Here is a 23,314-nt window from a genome sequence, read left to right as displayed (position 1 = left end):
CTGCTTGATTTGAGATCTTTTTGTGAGTTACTGACTGAGATGTCGTGTTCCGCGTTTTCAACAATGGAGTGCTCACAACAATGGAAATAATTACGAAATCAAAATTTTACTCGGATAATGCACTAGATGTTGTACTAGTACATACGTCTGCGTGATTTGACATGCAATGGTGGATTATTGACTGAGATATCGTGTCCATCGTTTTCAACAATGGAGTGCTCACAACAATGGAAATAATTAGGAAATCAAAATTTTGCTCGGATAATGCACTAGATGTTGTATTAGTACATACGTCTCCGTGATTTGACATCCATTGGTGGATTATTGACTCAGATATCGTGTCCAGCGTTTTCATCAATTGAGTGTTCACAACAATGGAAATAAATAGGAAATCAAAATTATGCACGGATAATGCACTAGATGTTGCACTAGTACATACGTCTGCGTGATTTGAGATCCACTGTTGAATTACTGACTGAGATGTCGTGTTTCGCGTTTTCAACAATTGAGTGCTCACAACAATGGAAATAATTAGGAAATCAAAATTTTGCACCTATAACGCTCTAAATATTGTACTAGTACATACGTCTGCGGGATTTGAGATCCATTGGTGAATTACTGACTGAGATGTCGTGTTCCGCGTTTTCAACAATGGAGTGCTCACAACAATGGAAATAATTAGGAAATCAAAATTTTGCTCGGATAATGCACTAGATGTTGTACTAGTACATACGTCTGCGTGATTTGACATCCATTGGTGGATTATTGACTGAGATATCGTGTCCAGCGTTTTCAACAATGGAGTGCTCACAACAATGGAAATAATTAGGAAATCAGGATTTTGCTCGGATAATGCACTTCATGTTGTACTAGTACATACGTCTGCGTGATTTGAGATCTTTTTGTGAGTTACTGACTGAGATGTCGTGTTCCGCGTTTTCAACAATGGAGTGCTCACAACAATGGAAATAATTAGGAAATCAGGATTTTGCTCGGATAATGCACTTCATGTTGTACTAGTACATACGTCTGCGTGATTTGAGATCCATTGGTGAATTACTGACTGAGATGTCGTGTTCCGCGTTTTCAACAATGGAGTGCTCACAACAATGGAAATAATTAGGAAATCAAAATTTTGCTCGGATAATGCACTAGATGTTGTACTAGTACATACGTCTGCGTGATTTGACATCCATTGGTGGATTATTGACTGAGATATCGTGTCCAGCGTTTTCAACAATGGAGTGCTCACAACAATGGAAATAATTAGGAAATCAAAATTTTGCTCGGATAATGCACTTCATGTTGTACTAGTACATACGTCTGCGTGATTTGAGATCTTTTTGTGAGTTACTGACTGAGATGTCGTGTTCCGCGTTTTCAACAATGGAGTGCTCACAACAATGGAAATAATTAGGAAATCAAAATTTTGCTCCGATAATGCACTAGATGTTGTACTAGTACATACGTCTGCTTGATTTGAGATCTTTTTGTGAGTTACTGACTGAGATGTCGTGTTCCGCGTTTTCAACAATGGAGTGCTCACAACAATGGAAATAATTAGGAAATCAAAATTTTGCTCCGATAATGCACTAGATGTTGTACTAGTACATACGTCTGCGTGATTTGACATCCATTGGTGGATTATTGACTGAGATATCGTGTCCAGCGTTTTCAACAATGGAGTGCTCACAACAATGGAAATAATTAGGAAATCAGGATTTTGCTCGGATAATGCACTTCATGTTGTACTAGTACATACGTCTGCGTGATTTGAGATCTTTTTGTGAGTTACTGACTGAGATGTCGTGTTCCGCGTTTTCAACAATGGAGTGCTCACAACAATGGGAATAATTAGGAAATCAAAATTTTGCTCGGATAATGCACTAGATGTTGTATTAGTACATACGTCTGCGGGATTTGACATCCATTGGTGGATTATTGACTCAGATATCGTGTCCAGCGTTTTCAACAATTGAGTGTTCACAACAATGGAAATAATTAGGAAATCAAAATTATGAACGGATAATGCACTAGATGTTGCACTAGTACATACGTCTGCGTGATTTGAGATCCACTGTTGAATTACTGACTGAGATGTCGTGTTTCGCGTTTTCAACAATTGAGTGCTCACAACAATGGAAATAATTAGGAAATCAAAATTTTACTCGGATAATGCACTAGATGTTGTACTAGTACATACGTCTGCGTGATTTGACATGCAATGGTGGATTATTGACTGAGATATCGTGTCCATCGTTTTCAACAATGGAGTGCTCACAACAATGGAAATAATTAGGAAATCAAAATTTTGCTCGGATAATGCACTAGATGTTGTATTAGTACATACGTCTGCGTGATTTGACATCCATTGGTGGATTATTGACTGAGATATCGTGTCCAGCGTTTTCAACAATGGAGTGCTCACAACAATGGAAATAATTAGGAAATCAGGATTTTGCTCGGATAATGCACTTCATGTTGTACTAGTACATACGTCTGCGTGATTTGAGATCTTTTTGTGAGTTACTGACTGAGATGTCGTGTTCCGCGTTTTCAACAATGGAGTGCTCACAACAATGGAAATAATTAGGAAATCAAAATTATGCACGGATAATGCACTAGATGTTGCACTAGTACATACGTCTGCGTGATTTGAGATCCACTGTTGAATTACTGACTGAGATGTCGTGTTTCGCGTTTTCAACAATTGAGTGCTCACAACAATGGAAATAATTAGGAAATCAAAATTTTGCACCTATAATGCTCTAAATATTGTACTAGTACATACGTCTGCGGGATTTGAGATCCATTGGTGAATTACTGACTGAGATGTCGTGTTCCGCGTTTTCAACAATGGAGTGCTCACAACAATGGAAATAATTAGGAAATCAAAATTTTGCTCGGATAATGCACTAGATGTTGTACTAGTACATACGTCTGCGTGATTTGACATCCATTGGTGGATTATTGACTGAGATATCGTGTCCAGCGTTTTCAACAATGGAGTGCTCACAACAATGGAAATAATTAGGAAATCAGGATTTTGATCGGATAATGCACTTCATGTTGTACTAGTACATACGTCTGCGTGATTTGAGATCTTTTTGTGAGTTACTGACTGAGATGTCGTGTTCCGCGTTTTCAACAATGGAGTGCTCACAACAATGGAAATAATTAGGAAATCAGGATTTTGCTCGGATAATGCACTTCATGTTGTACTAGTACATACGTCTGCGGGATTTGAGATCCATTGGTGAATTACTGACTGAGATGTCGTGTTCCGCGTTTTCAACAATGGAGTGCTCACAACAATGGAAATAATTAGGAAATCAAAATTTTGCTCGGATAATGCACTAGATGTTGTACTAGTACATACGTCTGCGTGATTTGACATCCATTGGTGGATTATTGACTGAGATATCGTGTCCAGCGTTTTCAACAATGGAGTGCTCACAACAATGGAAATAATTAGGAAATCAAAATTTTGCTCGGATAATGCACTTCATGTTGTACTAGTACATACGTCTGCGTGATTTGAGATCTTTTTGTGAGTTACTGACTGAGATGTCGTGTTCCGCGTTTTCAACAATGGAGTGCTCACAACAATGGAAATAATTAGGAAATCAAAATTTTGCTCCGATAATGCACTAGATGTTGTACTAGTACATACGTCTGCTTGATTTGAGATCTTTTTGTGAGTTACTGACTGAGATGTCGTGTTCCGCGTTTTCAACAATGGAGTGCTCACAACAATGGAAATAATTAGGAAATCAAAATTTTGCTCGGATAATGCACTAGATGTTGTACTAGTACATACGTCTGCGTGATTTGACATGCATTGGTGGATTATTGACTGAGATATCGTGTCCATCGTTTTCAACAATGGAGTGCTCACAACAATGGAAATAATTAGGAAATCAAAATTTTGCTCGGATAATGCACTAGATGTTGTATTAGTACATACGTCTCCGTGATTTTACATCCATTGGTGGATTATTGACTGAGATATCGTGTCCAGCGTTTTCAACAATGGAGTGCTCACAACAATGGAAATAATTAGGAAATCAAAATTTTGCACGGATAATGCACTAGATATTGTACTAGTACATACGTCTGCGTGATTGGAGATCAATTGGTGAAATACTGACTGAGATATCGTGTTCCGCGTTTTCAACAATGAATGGTTGTAACAATGGATATAATGACTTAAACAAAATTTTGCAAGGATAATGCACTAGATAATGTTGATCTACGATAATGTTCTAAGTTTGGTTTTATTATTGCTTTAAATAATGTAGTTGTTGTGTTTCAATCTTTTTTTATTTTCTAATATACTTCTATTGGCCGAAGGTTGCGCCATCTAATGGCTCAGCTTCAAACTACTTAGAAGTATTGAAGAACCTTAAAGCAATCCTTCTCTTATTCTTTAGAACGGGACTAAACAGTTTTAAAACTGGATTTAACACTATATTTAACTTATTTGTCCCTTTTTATAATCACCCAGTTAAATTTCTCACTCGATCTACTATGATTAGAAAGGCAAGCGAAGCCCAAGAAGCACTGAAAATATTCACGCAGTCCTTATCCAACACAACTACATAGAGTAATTCTTACTCTAATTAACTCTTTAAGGCTATAGCACAGAAAGAATATTACGAGCAATAGGCAATAGGCAAAAAGAAGAGAACGCATATTTCATCAAAACGATATTAGCCATAGAAAATTGCTACTTATAACTTTTTTTCAATCGTTACAATCCCATGTAACAATCCCATGTATTGTTCAGATCGTTCATACCTCAGTTCACTTACGTTTACCTCCAGGAAAAATCTTACATCTAATTACTATTATTGTATTTACCTCATACATAATAATTTCCCAAACTTACAAGATTTATGCTAATTAATTTTTTTCGTAAGCGAAGATCTCCTTTCATCTTCATGTCTGCATGACATTGGTCTTTCTGCAATCACTATTCTTAAATTGAAGCTAAATGAAAATTATGATAAAAGAAAATACCTCGAGTTTTTCTTTGTTTATTTTAGAAATTTAAGGATAATGGTCATGTTCGTTTCTATTAATTTATTTTAATCTCATATCAACTATAACAGGAATGTGTACTAGGCCTTGAGTTCTCAGGACGAAACGCAAGAGGTGAGCGAGTAATGGGAATGGTACGTTCACATGGCCTTGCAACTAAGATAAATGTAGATAGTGCATTTCTTTGGGAAATTCCTGCGATATGGACAATGGAAGATGCTGCTACAGTACCTTGCGTGTATGCTACGGTAAGTATTTTTGTTCAGCTTTAAATTGGTTTGTTCTATTAACTTCTAACTGTAACTTGGAAAGCCAAACTTAATGCTGGATGGTGATCTCTGGATTTACACTTGAGTGCGTCCATTATGAGCAACAACACGGATCATTAGTACATAAAACTGACGTTTACTTCACAAAATTAAATTGCTAATTAAAACAAACAAATCTAACTTCATAGTCATATATTCAATACTATCATATATGATGTATGACACTACCGATCAAAATTACGTATAAATTATCAATTTGCAATTTAAGAGAAAAACTCTTAGAATTGGATTGTTATATGTAAACTGAATTTACTATAAACTTTAAAGCTGATTATTTATTAACTTATGGGTATCGTGTAGATATATTCACAAAAATATATTGTTGAAAGTATAGGAATGGAAATCGAAATACTTAAAGCGTTTATTGTAACAAATAAGAAAACCATTCCGTGTAACGTGGGTTCCTGTCACCACGGCATGGCGCGTCCTCAGGTTGCGGATCGAGGACAAGGCCTCTAGATATAGAGGTTAGCTGCGAATATACTGAATAAGCAGTCGCGGACAGACGACTAGGAGTGGTCCTCCAGCTTGGGGGTTTGGGTAAGGCTAACACCCTCATCCTGTAAAAAAAGGTACTTGTTCAGAAACATTCACAAAAGCCTCGGACAAGGACTGATAACTTGGCACGACATCAGCAAAAGAAAATGGACATGAGATTTGGAACATGGAATATTAGAAGTCTTTATAGGGCAGGCGCGTTAAAATCTGTAACGAATGAGTTAGAGAAATACAGGATGGACTTAGTAGGAGTTCAGGAAGTTATAGCACGGCCAACAAGAGATGGTCTCTGACGTTTCTTACCACATGCGGTGGGACATTACAGCCCCTACTTTGATACCAGTGTTACCAACCACGATCACGTTGTCTTAGATCATTAATTAAATTGCCATTAAAGTTGCACCGAAAAGAACCTTGACACGCGAGTAGTGGCAATGTCACTGCGAGCTGTCAGAGACGTTCTCTTACTGGACGCACTATAGGTGGGAAGGAAATGGATCTGAGAATTCCGGAAATTTTACGTTCTTTTACGGGGAAGGAAATAAAAATCACCAGTTAGGAACAGGGTTTTTCGTTCACAAACGAATATTACCAGCAATTAAACGGGTTGAATTTGTTACTGACAGACTTTCTTTTATTACTCTTAAGGGACGGTGGTGTGATATTATTGTTTTAAATGTACATGCTCCAACTGAAGATAAGGGTGACGATATAAAAGATAGTTTTTACGAAGAAGTGGAACGGATATTTGACCAACTCCCGCGATGCCATATGAAGATTCTATTAGGGGATTTCAATGCGAAGGTAGGACGAGAGGATATTTTCAAACCGATTATAGGGAACGAAAGTTTGCATAAGGAAAGTAATGACAACGGTGTTAGACTCGTGAACTTTGCAACATCCAAAAACCTAATCGTGAAGAGTACAAAATTCCCACATCGCGACGTTCATAAATACACTTGGACATCACCAGACGGGAAAACACATAATCAAATTGATCACGTTTTAGTAGATAGAAGAAGACAATCTAGCATAATTGACGTCCGGTCGTTTAGAGGGGCTGATTGTGACACTGATCACTACCTGGTAGTAGCGATAATACGGGAGAGATTATCGTTGAATAAAGGTAATATTCAATGTCCGAAAACGGAGAGATTTAATTTAAAGAAATTAGAAGAGAGCCAGGTAAGAGAGGAATACCAGATTGAAGTTTCGAATAGATTCTCGGTCTTAGAAGACTCGGAGTGCACTAGTGTTGAGGATACTTGGATTGAAATTAGAGATAGCATTAAAAGTTTAGCAATAGAAATATTGGGACACGCGAAAATACATAGGAACAAACCATGGTTCGACCAAGAATGCATTAAACTAGCAGAGAAGAGAAAACAGGCAAAATTACGGTGGCTACAAAATCCGAATGAAGCAACTACACAAAATTTCGCAGATATCAGGCGGGAAACTTCCAAAACTTTTAGAACAAAGAAACGGGATTTTTTGAAAGCTAAAATTAAGGAACTTGAAGATAATAGTAAAAATAAAAATATTCGGGACTTGTATAAGGGGATCAGCGAATTTAAGAAAGGCTATCAACCTCGTGCTTATATATTAAAGAAATCTGACGGAACAGTTCTCACCGATACGGATAGCCTCTTAAATAGATGGAAAGATTTCTTTGACGATTTGCTGAACACGCAGCCAAAAACTAATGTGCGTGGAGAAAAGGAGATACACACCGCAGAACCGTATATTCCAGAACCCAATCGAATAGAAGTGGAAGCCGCTATAAAGAAATTGAAGAAACACAAATCTCCGGGTGTAGATGAAATTCCGGCTGAGTTAATTTTAGCTGGAGGCGAAAAATTGTGGAACAAGATACACAAACTCATTCTCCTTATCTGGAACAAGGAAGAATTGCCACAAGAGTGGAAAGAATCAATCATTGTTCCAATTCACAAGAAAGGCGACAAAACTGACTGTAATAATTATCGAGGCATTTCTCTTCTGTCAACATCCTATAAAATCCTTTCAAATATTCTGTTAGCAAGATTGACCCCATACGCAGATGAAATTATTGGAGATTATCAGTGCGGATTTAGACGAAATCGATCAACTATCGACCAAATATTTACCATTCGCCAGATACTCGAAAGAAAGTGGGAATACAATACCCCGGTACATCAACTATTTATTGATTTTAGAAAGGCTTACGACTCGGTTAGGAGAGAAACATTATACAACGTTCTTACAGAACTTGGAATACCGAGAAAGCTAATTAGATTAATTAAGATATGTTTAAGTGAATCCCAAAGTAAAGTCCGGGTAGGAAAATTTTTGTCCACGAGCTTCCACGTCGAAAATGGCCTGAAACAAGGAGATGCGTTGTCGCCATTATTATTTAACTTTGTGCTGGAATACGCCATAAGGAAAATCAAAGATAGCAACCAGGGCCTAGAGTTGAACGGCATTCACCAGGTTATGGCATATGCTGTTGATGTAAATTTAATAGGGGATGATAGGAGAACAATAGAAATAAATGCAGAGATCTTATTAAACGCTTGCAGGGACATGGGTTTAGAAGTAAATGCAGAGAAAACTAAATACATGGAAGTGCGTCGGGACCGTAATACGGCAAATTGTGGATGCGTTAAAATATTAAATAATGCTTTTGATAAAGTGGATACTTTCAAATATTTAGGATCAATATTAACAGACGAAAATCATATTCACGAAGAAATTAAACGTCGACTAAAAGCAGGGAATTCGTGTTACTATTCGGTTCAAAATCTCTTGTCGTCGCGAATCCTGTCGAGGAATTTGAAGCTTAAAATATATAAAACGATAATCATGCCTGTTGTTCTGTATGGTTGTGAAACATGGTCGCTTACTCTGAGGGAAGAACATAGTCTGAAAGTATTTGAGAACAGGATCCTGAGAAGAATATTCGGACCCAAGAGGAACGAGAATGGGGAATGGCGGAAGCTTCATAACGAGGAACTACATAGTTTATGCGGTTTACCCAACATTGTTAGGGTCGTCAATTCTAGGAGGCTTAGGTGGGCAGGTCATGTAGCTAGAATGGAAGAAAGTAGAAACGCTTTCAAAGTCTTGACTGGTAGACCCATAGGGAAATGACCATGGATCTCGCAGAGATAGGAATACAAAGTAGAAACTGGATGCAATTAGCTAAGGATAGAAGTCAGTGGAGAGCTTTTGTGAACGCGGCACTGAACCTCCGGGTTCCATAGGCCATAGAGTTAGTTAGTTAGTTAGTTAGTTTAATAAGGAAACCATTATCGAATTAATTTTGGGAGGAGTGATGTATATGATTGAACATTTATTTAATCTTTCTGTAACTTTTTAATTAGTTGATAGGAAACACTGAAATTATGCAAGATTCAAAAATCGACAGGACGACATTGTCTGGCACACTGTATACCAAGAAATTAACTGTTTTGCCAATCAAACATAACATAACATTTTTCCATGCTATTCGTTCGATTGACCGTGTAACGTGGGTTCCTGTCACCACGGCATGGCGCGTCCTCAGGTTGCGGATCGAGGACAAGGCCTCTAGATATAGAGGTTAGCTGCGAATATACTGAATAAGCAGTCGCGGACAGACGACTAGGAGTGGTCCTCCAGCTTGGGGGTTTGGGTAAGGCTAACACCCTCATCCTGTAAAAAAAGGTACTTGTTCAGAAACATTCACAAAAGCCTCGGACAAGGACTGATAACTTGGCACGACATCAGCAAAAGAAAATGGACATGAGATTTGGAACATGGAATATTAGAAGTCTTTATAGGGCAGGCGCGTTAAAATCTGTAACGAGTGAGTTAGAGAAATACAGGATGGACTTAGTAGGAGTTCAGGAAGTTAGGTGGGAAGGAAATGGATCTGAGAATTCCGGAAATTTTACGTTCTTTTACGGGGAAGGAAATAAAAATCACCAGTTAGGAACAGGGTTTTTCGTTCACAAACGAATACTACCAGCAATTAAACGGGTTGAATTTGTTACTGACAGACTTTCTTATATTACTCTTAAGGGAAGGTGGTGTGATATTATTGTTTTAAATGTACATGCTCCAACTGAAGATAAGGGTGACGATATAAAAGATAGTTTTTACGAAGAAGTGGAACGGATATTTGATCAACTCCCGCGATACCATATGAAGATTCTATTAGGGGATTTCAATGCAAAGGTAGGACGAGAGGATATTTTCAAACCGATTATAGGGAACGAAAGTTTTCATAAGGAAAGTAATGACAATGGTGTTAGACTCGTGAACTTTGCAACATCCAAAAACCTAATCGTGAAGAGTACAAAATTCCCACATCGCGACGTTCATACATACACTTGGACATCACCAGACGGAAAAACACACAATCAAATTGATCACGTTTTAGTAGATAGAAGAAGACAATCTAGCATAATTGACGTCCGGTCGCTTAGAGGGGCTGATTGTGACACTGATCACTACCTGGTAGTAGCGATAATACGGGAGAGATTATCGTTGAATAAAGGTAATATTCAATGTCCGAAAACGGAGAGATTTAATTTAAAGAAATTAGAAGAGAGCCAGGTAAGAGAGGAATACCAGATTGAAGTTTCGAATAGATTCTCGGTCTTAGAAGACTCGGAGTGCACTAGTGTTGAGGATACTTGGATTGAAATTAGAGATAGCATTAAAAGTTTAGCAATAGAAATATTGGGACACGCGAAAATACATAGGAACAAACCATGGTTCGACCAAGAATGCATTAAACTAGCAGAGAAGAGAAAACAGGCAAAATTACGGTGGCTACAAAATCCGAATGAAGCAACTACACAAAATTTCGCAGATATCAGGCGGGAAACTTCCAAAACTTTTAGAACAAAGAAACGGGATTTTTTGAAAGCTAAAATTAAGGAACTTGAAGATAATAGTAAAAATAAAAATATTCGGGACTTGTATAAGGGGATCAGCGAATTTAAGAAAGGCTATCAACCTCGTGCTTATATATTAAAGAAATCTGACGGAACAGTTCTCACCGATACGGATAGCCTCTTAAATAGATGGAAAGATTTCTTTGACGATTTGCTGAACACGCAGCCAAAAACTAATGTGCGTGGAGAAAAGGAGATACACACCGCAGAACCGTATATTCCAGAACCCAATCGAATAGAAGTGGAAGCCGCTATAAAAAAATTGAAGAAACAGAAATCTCCGGGTGTAGATGAAATTCCGGCTGAGTTAATTTTAGCTGGAGGCGAAAAATTGTGGAACAAGATACACAAACTCATTCTCCTTAGCTGGAACAAGGAAGAATTGCCACAAGAGTGGAAAGAATCAATCATTGTTCCAATTCACAAGAAAGGCGACAAAACTGACTGTAATAATTATCGAGGCATTTCTCTTCTGTCAACATCCTATAAAATCCTTTCAAATATTCTGTTAGCAAGATTGACCCCATACGCAGATGAAATTATTGGAGATTATCAGTGCGGATTTAGACGAAATCGATCAACAATCGACCAAATATTTACCATTCGCCAAATACTCGATAAGAAGTGGGAATACAATACCCCGGTACATCAACTATTTATTGATTTTAGAAAGGCTTACGACTCGGTTAGGAGAGAAACATTATACAACGTTCTTACAGAACTTGGAATACCGAGAAAGCTAATTAGATTAATTAAGATATGTTTAAGTGAATCCCAAAGTAAAGTCCGGGTAGGAAAATTTTTGTCCACGAGCTTCCACGTCGAAAATGGCCTGAAACAAGGAGATGCGTTGTCGCCATTATTATTTAACTTTGTGCTGGAATACGCCATAAGGAAAATCAAAGATAGCAACCAGGGCCTAGAGTTGAACGGCATTCACCAGGTTATGGCATATGCTGATGATGTAAATTTAGTAGGGGATGATAGGAGAACAGTAGAAATAAATGCAGAGATCTTATTAAACGCTTGCAGAGACATGGGTTTAGAAGTAAATGCAGAGAAAACTAAATACATGGAAGTGCGTCGGGACCGTAATACGGCAAATTGTGGATGCGTTAAAATATTAAATAATGCTTTTGATAAAGCGGATACTTTCAAATATTTAGGATCAATATTAACAGACGAAAATCATATTAACGAAGAAATTAAATGTCGACTAAAAGCAGGGAATTCGTGTTACTATTCGGTTCAAAATCTCTTGTCGTCGCGAATCCTGTCGAGGAATTTGAAGCTTAAAATATATAAAACGATAATCATGCCTGTTGTTCTGTATGGTTGTGAAACATGGTCGCTTATTCTGAGGGAAGAACATAGACTGAAAGTATTTGAGAACAGGATCCTGAGAAGAATATACGGACCCAAGAGGAACGAGAATGGGGAATGGCGGAAGCTTCATAACGAGGAACTACATAGATTATACGGTTTACCCAACATTGTTAGGGTCGTCAAGTCTAGGAGGCTTAGGTGGGCAGGTCATGTAGCTAGAATGGAAGAAGGTAGAAACGCTTTCAAAGTCTTAACTGGTAGACCCATAGGGAAACGACCATTAGGAAGACCTAGGCGCAGATGGGAGGACAATATTAAGATGGATCTCGCAGAGATAGGAATACAAAGTAGAAACTGGATGCAATTAGCTAAGGATAGAAATCAGTGGAGAGTTTTTGTGAACGCGGCACTGAACCTCCGGGTTCCATAGGCCATAGAGTTAGTTAGTTAGTTAGTTATTCGTTCGATTGATTCATATTGCAAATTTACACGAAAAGAAAAACTTACAATAACACAGTTATTATTCAGTGTTAGAAAGTACAAAACAGTACAGTATCACAAACGTCCAAATTGTGGAGATTCTAGGACAGTAATACAGCGCATGTAAAATCCACGTAGTACCACATGGAAAGTTTTTTATCGTTGAATACTTTGGCCATTATATTACGAATTTCTAATAAACAAACATTTTTTTGCTATTAAAAACACTCTGCGTGATTGGATGCAACAATTAAGTAAGCATGTAATCGAAATAATATCCTTTGATAAAATCTAATGTTTCTCCTTTTTAATCAGTATACATCATATCATGGTCATAGTGTTCGACACTAAAATACTTCGCATGTGAGCGTCCTATCCATCTCACTTGCTACTGTTCCATTACTCTACAAAATTTGGATATTTGAGTTATGATATCAGTCGTAGCTTGTTACACTGAATAATTAGTGTGGTATTGTAAGTGTTCGCTTTACGAGTAATTTTGAAATTTATAATAATCTACGTACACTATTTGAAAACACACTACTTTAGGTTAGGTTGGCAACACTGTTAATATCATAGTGTTGTATATTATGTCAAAAATGTCTACCTGGCGACATTTGTGTCAAGCTAAAGTTTAGTGTTTCTTATTGTCTATCCAAAAGATGCAAAAGAATTTTAAAAATGATCCATCATGTGTGTACATAATTTTTCTAAAAAACACCAACAAAATTTTGGAGAATTCTTCTGACACCAGTAAGACAAAATATAGACAAGCCAGGGTATAAAAATGCTTCGTTCGGCGCAATAACCAGTCGAGGATTTTTCGGAAATTGCAAACGTTATAACAACTTGAGAACAAATGTTGGATGGAAATCACTTAAAAGGAAGTACAGGAGCTGGTTGATTCATATTGAACCAAAATCAATGTAGAATATACCGGGAATGTGCAACGCATGGTCCTCAGAATGATACGTGGGAAGCAACAGTATCTCTTAGTCAAACATTACAGAAAATTTGTCGAGCGTAGTCTGATGCCATCAAAACTGAACAGATTCTGAATGGGTTCATTCTGACCTATTCCGACGTTACGTTCACGGCATTGTGCATCGTACAAACGTGTCAAGTGCTTAATTTTCGCGTAGGTTGTACCACCGTGAATCTTATTATATGGAAATATGTAGCACAGAGTCCTTGGCCAAGAACACCAACGTGTGCAGCTAGAAACTGAACTCTCGTGAGAGTAGCTCGTCTCTATTGTCTTCTGTGATTCCTGGTATGTCAACATTCGAAAATCCACACATACACAACATGTGATGGTCAACAAATATTGCACATCGAAGGTGATAATCAATCGCATCATTCGTAGGGATTTACGACTTACGGTCGTTCGCGAAAGCAGTATCGTGTGGCTGAGCAAACATGGAACTCCAAAAGGTCGTATGAACGTTATCTGATCAGTGGAAGTTTGTTGTTACCTTTGATGAGGCGAGGATTTACCTCACACAACGTAGTAAAGTTCGTGCCATTATATAGTTGACGCCAAGGACGAAGCACGTTCTTCCGCCAGTGTTCAGTTTCCCAAGAGGGTTCATGATTGTGGCTGGTTTCTTGTAAAGGAAAAACTGAGTCTGCGATAGGTGGAACCAAACGTCAAAATTAATGTTGCATACTACTAGACACAGTCTTGAATGAAATGTACCAGCATGAATTCTCAGCACTTTACGGAGAACATATGATTGAACAGCACCAAGACAAAGCATCCAGCCACAAGGCGAAAACATTGCTGCAATTATATCGCCGTATGGAACAAGAAACTGAAGTTACGGCAATTCCCTTCTGTGACATCCCTGCCAGCCCAATTGTGTTTTGGACTTCTCATGCTGTGCCTGTTCCATAATCAAGTCGGCATAGTCTCCGGCCGGAAAATTGCTAGACGGAGTGGGATTCACTACCTATGGTCCAGCTCCAACGGAGTCTCCTGTAATGGATACTCCAATGCTAGGCAATAGTCAGTGAGGTGGTTTGGAGATCGAGTACAACCGACAGTAGAAACATGGCATTTCATAGGTAAGCTACACACTCAAATTAAGCTCAATATATTTGAATCAACGGCTGAATTCATTACTTTGCTCATAAATTCCATTAATTCTAAATTAGATGTGCTTCAGAGCTGCGGGAGGAATGAACGAAGGAACTGGAGAATTCCTTTGAGATTTTATCGAAAGTTGAATAAGGAACAAAAACTAAGCTAACAAGGAACATCATCTTAGTGATCTAAACCGATCTTGATGAAATTTGGCAGGGAGATACTACACAGGAAATAAACGAATACGTGTTTTTTATTTTCTGCGGAAAAACGGTTTGAGGGGGCAAAAGCCCCCACCCAAAATTTTGAAAGTGCGCCCCCGAAGGGCAAGAACAAGTGGACTGAAGCAAATGAAATTGTACACACATTCACTAAACATAAAATAAGGGAATACGTGTTTCGTGTTTTCCGGAAAAAATCAGTTGGGTGGGGCACAGACCCCTCCAAACGTATAAACACAAAATCTAAAAAGGGATAATAAGTGTTATGCAAAAGTACCTCAAGCACATGCAGAATTGTAACCAAACTCCGTGTAGGAACAATACACAAAAACTAAGCGAATACGAGTGGTTATTTTGTACAGAAAAAATGTTTGGTAGCCGAAACGGACCACGAAATAATTTGGCAGTCAGCATCAGAAACGAGATGATTGGAGAAAGTAAGCGAATGAAGTACATATAGACATTTGAGCTGCAAAAGGACAAAGAATGCAGGATACACACGTATGCCCAGCATGTTGTATTTATTGAACTCTATGAGAAATGTAATGGCCGTAATATTTTGGTATTCGTGAACCTACGTTAACTGCAGCTGTTGTATGGACCACAATGACAGCGAGTTCAACTTCTAGCGATTAGTAAGACGACTTGTTTCCCCAGTTTCCCTATATCCATACATATAATATGTATGTTTTGTGAACATATCTACCGAGATACCATACTCTTTCAAGGCAGGTATTTTCTGTCACACGTAAAGTATGGATTCTGGCATGTAATCTACTAGTCAGGAGTAGTTGCCATGAGGTGGGCTTAGACGTTGAGAGAAGGTGGATATGTTGAAGGTAAACAAATTATGAATCATGAAGTGTAGGTCCTAATTTATTTCTGTGTGGACCACACAATCTTTCCCCACAGTCTGTGCATTTGGTATGTCTAGTAACGCGTGTTGCAAACACCTTGCATGTTGTCCATACATAGAAGTGTACGTCTAGAAGTACTGACAGGTAGTGTTTTCACTCAATAAAAGTTTCACAGTAATGATAGTCCACAAAAAATGGTGCAAACACAGTGATCGCTTACACCACCCACAACGAATCACAGCAACTTGTCCACAAATATCACACGTGGGTATGCTATTCATGTCGAAAGGGTACTCTGCAGGTGTCTGAAACTTTGCTGGTCGTTCTGTTGTGTAACCGATCACATGCGAAGAGTATTTAAGCACATCTCGATATCGTGGCGAGGAGAATTGATTATGTGTCAATGATGGCAATTTTACTATATTGTCCCTTATATGCATGTTTATGTCGGTCCGTTGCAAGATCATTGCGTCAGAAAAGCGTCGCACAAAGTTCTTCCACATGAGCCGAAAAGAATATACATCCAGTGGTTGTAGTTTCCAGGTTAGGCCCTGTGGAATTATGCGCAACGTTGTATGCTTTTCACTCTGTTCTATTTCGCGTAATGTGTTTTCACAATGGCCACGCCATGCATCTAATAGGAGAACATTATTTGGTTGCGTTGTTGGAAAATACACTTCAGTGAACCATGTTTGAACATGCTCTTTTGTTAGTTTACCGGAATTCGAGGCAGCTAGGTAAATGTTAGGTGGGCGAAACATAGTGTCCTGCACCCTTGGACCGAACTCACCTTTTGGCCCCTTCAACACAACAAATAATGATGATAGCAAGATCCCATCCGCAGATATTATTGGCTGGATTGTATAGCTATGTGTTGTCGCACTCACAGCTTGAACAAGTCTTTCAACTTTTTTTCATGCCCTGCCGTGCCAAGGTACGACCGGCATGTATTTCTAGTCGGAATCCGCTTTGGGCCGAATTATAAACGTTATTTGGGCCGTATTCAATAATTACTTGTTTCACATTGTTCACAAAGTCACTTACAATACTCGCGTAATCCTCGTCGTCTACTGCATGTGCAGTAGATATAAATTTTGTCACTTTACGCGACGCAATTCTGTGTCTTTTTTTAAACTGCCACAGCCAGGTATGCGATGCTGAAAATGAAGGTAGACCTAATCTGTTACTAGCCTGCAACACCCACCTCCGGAGGCCCACATCGTGTATTGGAAAATGAGCATTTAGAGCATCTTTAAACGTACGTAGAACGAACTGTGACACTTCAGCTAAATTGTCCTTCCGTGTCCCTCCAGCAGCAACATGTTTTTCTCATCGCACGAGCCGTTCCCTAGAGGTAACCTTTCTGTATTTTGATCGGACAGATCCCACGGAAAGAGGCCTCTTCTTACCACTTTTCCAGTACGTGACGGCATTCCGTTTATACTCAAGGGCGACATCACCAATAGGTGCGGTGTCGGGTACAGCACATTCTTCCGCGTCATCCTCCGGTGCTTAATCTACGTCGTCCAGTTCTCTTCCTTTATCAGCATTTGCAAGAGATAATGTCGTAACTATTTTCATCTGCAACGTAGTTCCCGCTTCCATCCAGTCCTCCAACAAATTCTGTAGTACATTTGCTACATGCCTTTCCTCCGCTGTTATTGGTGTCTCCGGTAGATGTATTACATCGAAAGCAAGATGCAACCATACTGTCGTGTTGGTAGGCTCCTTCTTCTCTCTTTCTTTCTCTGTATGCGTGTGTATGTGCGTGTGGTCTCCGTGCCATATATATCATCAGGCGTCGATTATGAGTTCTATGCAATCAGTATACTTAATGACCCTTTTCCCGTACATGTTTGTACTATTGAGCGAGTAAATACCCCTTTGTGTACTTATCATGTTCCATATCGCATCAGGTGCCACTCACGAGTGGAAGTGTAAGCAAGATAACATCGTAAGATCACCAACAGTCCATACAAAGTTGAGTATGTTTGCACAACTTCTTGACTATTCTTTGTCGTATGCTGTTTCAATATACTGATTCTCCGTATTGAATTAGCGTTCGTTGCACTTAACACATAGCAACTGCACACGTAACACATCCATTGTAAATAACCCAAGTAGGTATAGTACATACAATTACATAATAGTTTTATTTACAGAATATTACATAAAAGTACTCAAGATAATGGGAAGGAGGGCTGAAAAACTTTAGGAGCTACCTGTCCTCAATTCACGTTCCAAGAAGCTTCACCATACTTCATATTAAACATCACAATTAATTTACTACTGCCACCACCACCATTAATAATAATAATAATAATAATAATAATAATAATAATAATAATAATAATAATAATAATAATAATAATAATAATAATAATAATAATAATGATAATGATAATGATAATGATAATAATAATAATCATAATAATCGCTAGGCTTCCCTGAGGTCGCTATTCTTCGGTTCCCTTGTGCTATCATTTTACGACTACAATATCTGTACACAATTAAATTTGCTTCGGTCCACTTGTTCTTGGACTCCGGGGGCCCACTTTCACAATTTTGGGTGGGGGCTTTTGCCTCCTCAAACCATTTTTCCGCAGAAAATAAAAAACACGTATTCGTTTATTTCCCGTTTAGTATCTCCCTGCCAAATTTCATCAAAATCGGCTTGGATCACTAAGATGATATTCTTTGTAAGTTCAATATTTCAACAAATAAAAACCATAGTATATCGTTCAATTTAGAAAATCAGAATTATAATTCGATAGTAGAGATATGTATTAACTGATATTTAAAAAATATCGATATAAAAAAGGCCGATATCTAAAAAAATGTTAGGAGAAGTGTATTATAATTGATATGTATGTACACTCATGTCCAAAATGATTGTCCATGTCTATAAGTGTATTCTTGTAAGAATATTATTTGATAATGATTTTGCAGGGTACTTTTAATACTAATACTATGTGTATAATCGGGAAATGAATATTTGTAGTAAATTGCATAAGAAAAGAATTATAAATATGAAAATTAGGATGAGTAAATCAAAATGTTGGTAAATGGACAAAAAAGTTTTATTTTCGTGTTATTGTTCTTATTTACTACTATTTTGGCATGAAATTTGCCACATACATATCTTTGCCGATTATACACATACTAACATTATAAGAAATAACGGCCGAATTTGTTATCAACATGTTTATAGACATATTTATAGACATGCGACAATAAGTTTGGACATGAGTGTACATAATTTTGCTATTTCTCGACGTAGTCACCATGAACCTTTAGGCATTTCTGGTAGCTTGGGATAACTTTCTGTATACCCTCTGTATAAATACCTGTCCCCTAAAAGTGCAGCCAATCCAGAACTGATGTCTTTAGCACTTCACTGTCGTTGAAACGCTTTGATGCAAACCATATTTTCAGGTGAAGGAAAATAAGTAAATTCCTGAGGGGAAGTTGGGGCTGTAAGGGAGATATTTGAATAGTTTCCATCTAACTCTGAATTGCCTCTGAAACAATACGAAGAGCTGTGTATGGACAGTAGTTTCATGGATCAGATGAATTCCAGAGAGTAACATTCATCTCAGCCAATTTTGGATGGTACCTCGCACATTATTCATTATTAGAGAGTACCCATCTATTATATTTGTTCGTTTTGGTTACAAGAAGTTCAGAAGAATCACTCCCTTTTGGTCCCGAAATATAGGTGGCCATCATTTTGTGGATTTTGTGGTGTTTTAATTTATTCGCTTTAAGGGCACAAGAGACATGTCATTTCATTGGCTGCTGCTTCCACTCCTTAGTGACGTATGTTATCCGGGTTTCTTCCCCCGTGACATAAAATGTTATCCCCATCCTCCCGTCAGCGGGCAAATAAATCATATTGAGCTGCCATTCTTTGCTCTTTATTGGTGTCTGTCTGAATTTTTAGCACAACCTCGGACACAGTTCGCGATAACCCAGCTGTCACTCACAATTCCAAGTCGTGTTTGCTTGTAACTCTTCGACGAGTTCAGTTATTGTGAACCGACGATAGAATCGCCATTTTTCGTTAACATGTTCTACCGGATCGTTGCTCTGAACTCTAGGTCTTATGCTATGCTCATTATCATGAACATTTGAAAACCCTTCTCTAAAGTGGGGCCACGGTGGCTCAGTGGTAGAGCGTTCACCTCTGGTGCTTGAGGTCCCGGGTTCGATCCCAGCTCCCACCAAGTGAACTTTGTGGTGGACAAACACCGTGTGCATGGGTTTCCTTGGGGTTCTCCCGTTTCCTCCCAGTTTCTTCATTCCACCATTTCATTCATTACTCATCATCACTGTCTCCTTTAGCCTAACAGGGGGACGTAAAACTCAAAGATTTCATTTTCATTTCACCCTTCTCTAAAGACAATTCAGGAACGATGAAATATTTTTAATCTTTGCATAACAGATTATAAATAGAAGCAGTAGAGTAGAGAAAAGGAAACACAGCAATGGCATTTAAGTTAAAATTTCAAGGATAAGAAGAAGGAAAATAAGCCAGGAAACAAATGAAGAGAGAAGGGAAAATATCACATAATGGAAAGTTCAATGCTGTGTTAGTTCAGAAATTTAAATGCACTAAGGAAAATATGAGAAGAGAGCAGAGAAATTAGGAAAAATGATGGATTATTCGTAAACTACCGTATAACAATCTTAATAATTATACATGTAAAAGCTACGGAATCCTATGTAACGTATATGTGTGAATATTTTACTAAATGATAAGTTATACGTTCAAAGAGATAAACACACAGGAATGGTACTTCCTCTGACAGGTTATTCTATAGTGAGGTTGGTCCTTGATTGGTTTTTGTTGAAATATTGTACTTTCTTGTTGTTTATGTTGGTCACTCAACTTTTGATAACATGCCCCATGGATTCTCTATATGCATTACTGAAATCCATTACTAAGGTAATGAATATTCCCTTTCACCTGTCTTTGATCCAAAATTTGTTTTCAAGTTATGGTAGTGTGCCATTTTCCGACAAACTTACGGCAGCTCATAAGTTATCGCTTAAAGAAAGCTTTGAAAAACCAGGTTAGTCTACACCTCTCGTCTAATCTTGTTACCTGCTTTTAATCCCAAACGTTGTCGGTGTTGTTTAGAAACATTCTAATATTGAAGAATATTGCACTACCTGATTAATGCTGCGTGAGACTACTGTTATCCTGCATAACAGTTTTGATTCGTCGCGAAATAGAGAGCATAAATAATGAGTGATTTTTCATAGAGTATTGCAACATTTCTCACGCAATGCAACACTGACGATGAAGGAGGACGTTACTGTTAAGGTCAAAGTGTTAATTAAAGTTTGAAGGTCTGTGTAAGTTATTGTTAACGTTTCACCGGATCTTTTTTGTAGATGATTCATTTCAGTTACTCAGGTAACCCAAATTACTCTGTTTTGGATTCTCTTCAGTTGCAGAAAAGTTCAAAACGATGTATTTGTTAAATAAAGTTGTATGACAGGTAGAAGTTTTCTTTTAGCTGCATGCTGTTTGCGTTATTGTAACTCTATAAAACAAAAACTACACAGAAAGTAAATAACTTTTTCAGTTGCTAAGAATTTCCGGATTCTAAACACCATATCTCACCAACAGGTGTGCAATAGTGTTCAACTCTGTAAATCGGGCTTTGCAGGAAGGAGTCGTAGTTCATTCTGACGTTTGTGAAACCTCGTCTGGCCAACTCAACTGTGTAAATTATTTCGTTGTCATTTATTTTTAAATGCACCCTTTACCGGAAACAACACTTGTCCACTTCGTTGATTTTGCCAAATTTATTTTCTACAGTTGCTAATAGACAGTAAATAATTGTTTTGACTATAGTGAAAATGAGGCAGAAGTGAATGAGAGTCCATTTTACAATTCATATTCTCGGCCATCGGGGAGGCAATTTCACTAATAGAATGAGTGATAAGTGATGTACGACCTAGCACTAAATATACGGTACATTATAGATAGTATTCCATCTGAGTACATTTCTAGAAAACTTCAAGGATGAATATAAACTCATAGCGTAAGTAAGAATACATATTTCTATTCATTCACTCGTAAGTTATTTCACTCGTTTCTAAACTACCTTGTTCGCTTTGGTTTAGAATAAAATTATAAAGATCTTTAATTTGTTTGAAAAAATAAAGATGAGCAAAGAATGAATTTAAATATGATTTTAAACTGAAAACCATTACATGCAGTATACGTTCTAATTATACAAGTGTATCAATCAGGTGTTACTTATTTCAAAGAGATTTCTGGCAAGGGACAATCACAAATTTGAACAGGAAAAAGCGGATGGCATATTCTACTGTAACTAATTTCAGGCCGCTTAATCCAGTGGTGATAGTCGTCTCCATGGAAAATCAAGCAGTCAAGCAGAAACGACACCAGCTCATGGAGTGTACTTTAATTTTCTGAAAAAGGTATGAGAAGAAACGGGAAAATTCAAATGCTTCATATAGTAAATGTGATTAATGATTGAGTCTATACTGTGCAGAAACTCATGTGAATGTCTTACTTTAATCACAGTTTTGCCAAGTCATTGAAAATCTTGTGTGAAAATGGTAACACTGGAAAGTGTCAACATAATGCGATGTATTGTAATACATAAAGAACCATAGATTTTATTCGGGAATTAGGCCTTGTCATGTTAAAAAATAATGCTAATTTCATTTAGTATAAAAGATGTAATAAACGCAAGATATAAGGAAAAAGAAAAAAACTTTCAATCATACAAAATAAGCGGGAGAGAATTAGTAATTACAGGAAGAGTGGTGTCCCTGATGTCTATGTAATACGCTGCATCTGATGACAGGTGCCATCTTTGTGTATGGATATTATGAGTAATAGAGAAGTAACGCAACAAGAACTCCATTGTTCTAAATGCCAAAGTAAAAGCGGAACGGTCGAGACGACAGTAATACCAGTAAAATGATACAATAGGGAATATCTTACAAATACTTGATGCGTCTACATTGACCCGCAAGTGTGCAAGAACCAGTTAATTCTCAAAATGCAGATGTGAGTTGTCAAGGAAGTGGTCAAAGCACAGAAACAGGATGTACAGTATGCATATTTGAGCATCACTACGAACTTATAGCTATCCTCACCTCTGCATGGCAATAATCCTATGTCGAATGATACACTAATGACTTTATCAAATGACAATGTTACTGACCCAATGTCGTACCCTGCCCTTTGCTACGCAAACTGCAACAAAGGCTTGTAGATCGGTATTGAAAGTTGTTGCTTGTAAATACAGAGTGCAGCTTGATAGTGAAACAACTATATTGTAAATTCATCTGAGGATTGTTACATTGGAGCCGTACGAAATCAACGATCCTCCGGGCTTAGAGCTTGCATTGCCGAAAGAACCAGGAATCAAGGGTTTGACAATATTTCGTTGCCTTTGGTGGTATTATCTTCAACGTAACATCCTTATTTGGGAAATGCTTTTAACAGTGAACAATCTTTGTGTTCGAACCAAGAATCACAGAACAACAAATTCTTCTC

General features: G+C 37.8%; 1 protein-coding gene across 1 annotated transcript in view; it reads left to right on the top strand.

Moving 5' to 3' along the window:
- Positions 1-23,314, top strand: part of LOC145679020 (fatty acid synthase-like) — a 233,877-nt gene that overhangs the window by 108,315 nt on the left and 102,248 nt on the right. The window contains 1 exon segment of the mRNA XM_081749621.1: positions 5,115-5,291. Coding sequence (XP_081605747.1) covers positions 5,115-5,291 — 177 coding nt within the window.

The sequence above is a fragment of the Thermobia domestica genome, chromosome 2 (assembly GCF_964235325.1).
Source record: "Thermobia domestica chromosome 2, izTheDome1.hap1.1, whole genome shotgun sequence".
Taxonomy (NCBI): Eukaryota; Metazoa; Arthropoda; class Insecta; order Zygentoma; family Lepismatidae; genus Thermobia; species Thermobia domestica.
This window is presented reverse-complemented; position numbering and strand designations above follow the sequence as displayed.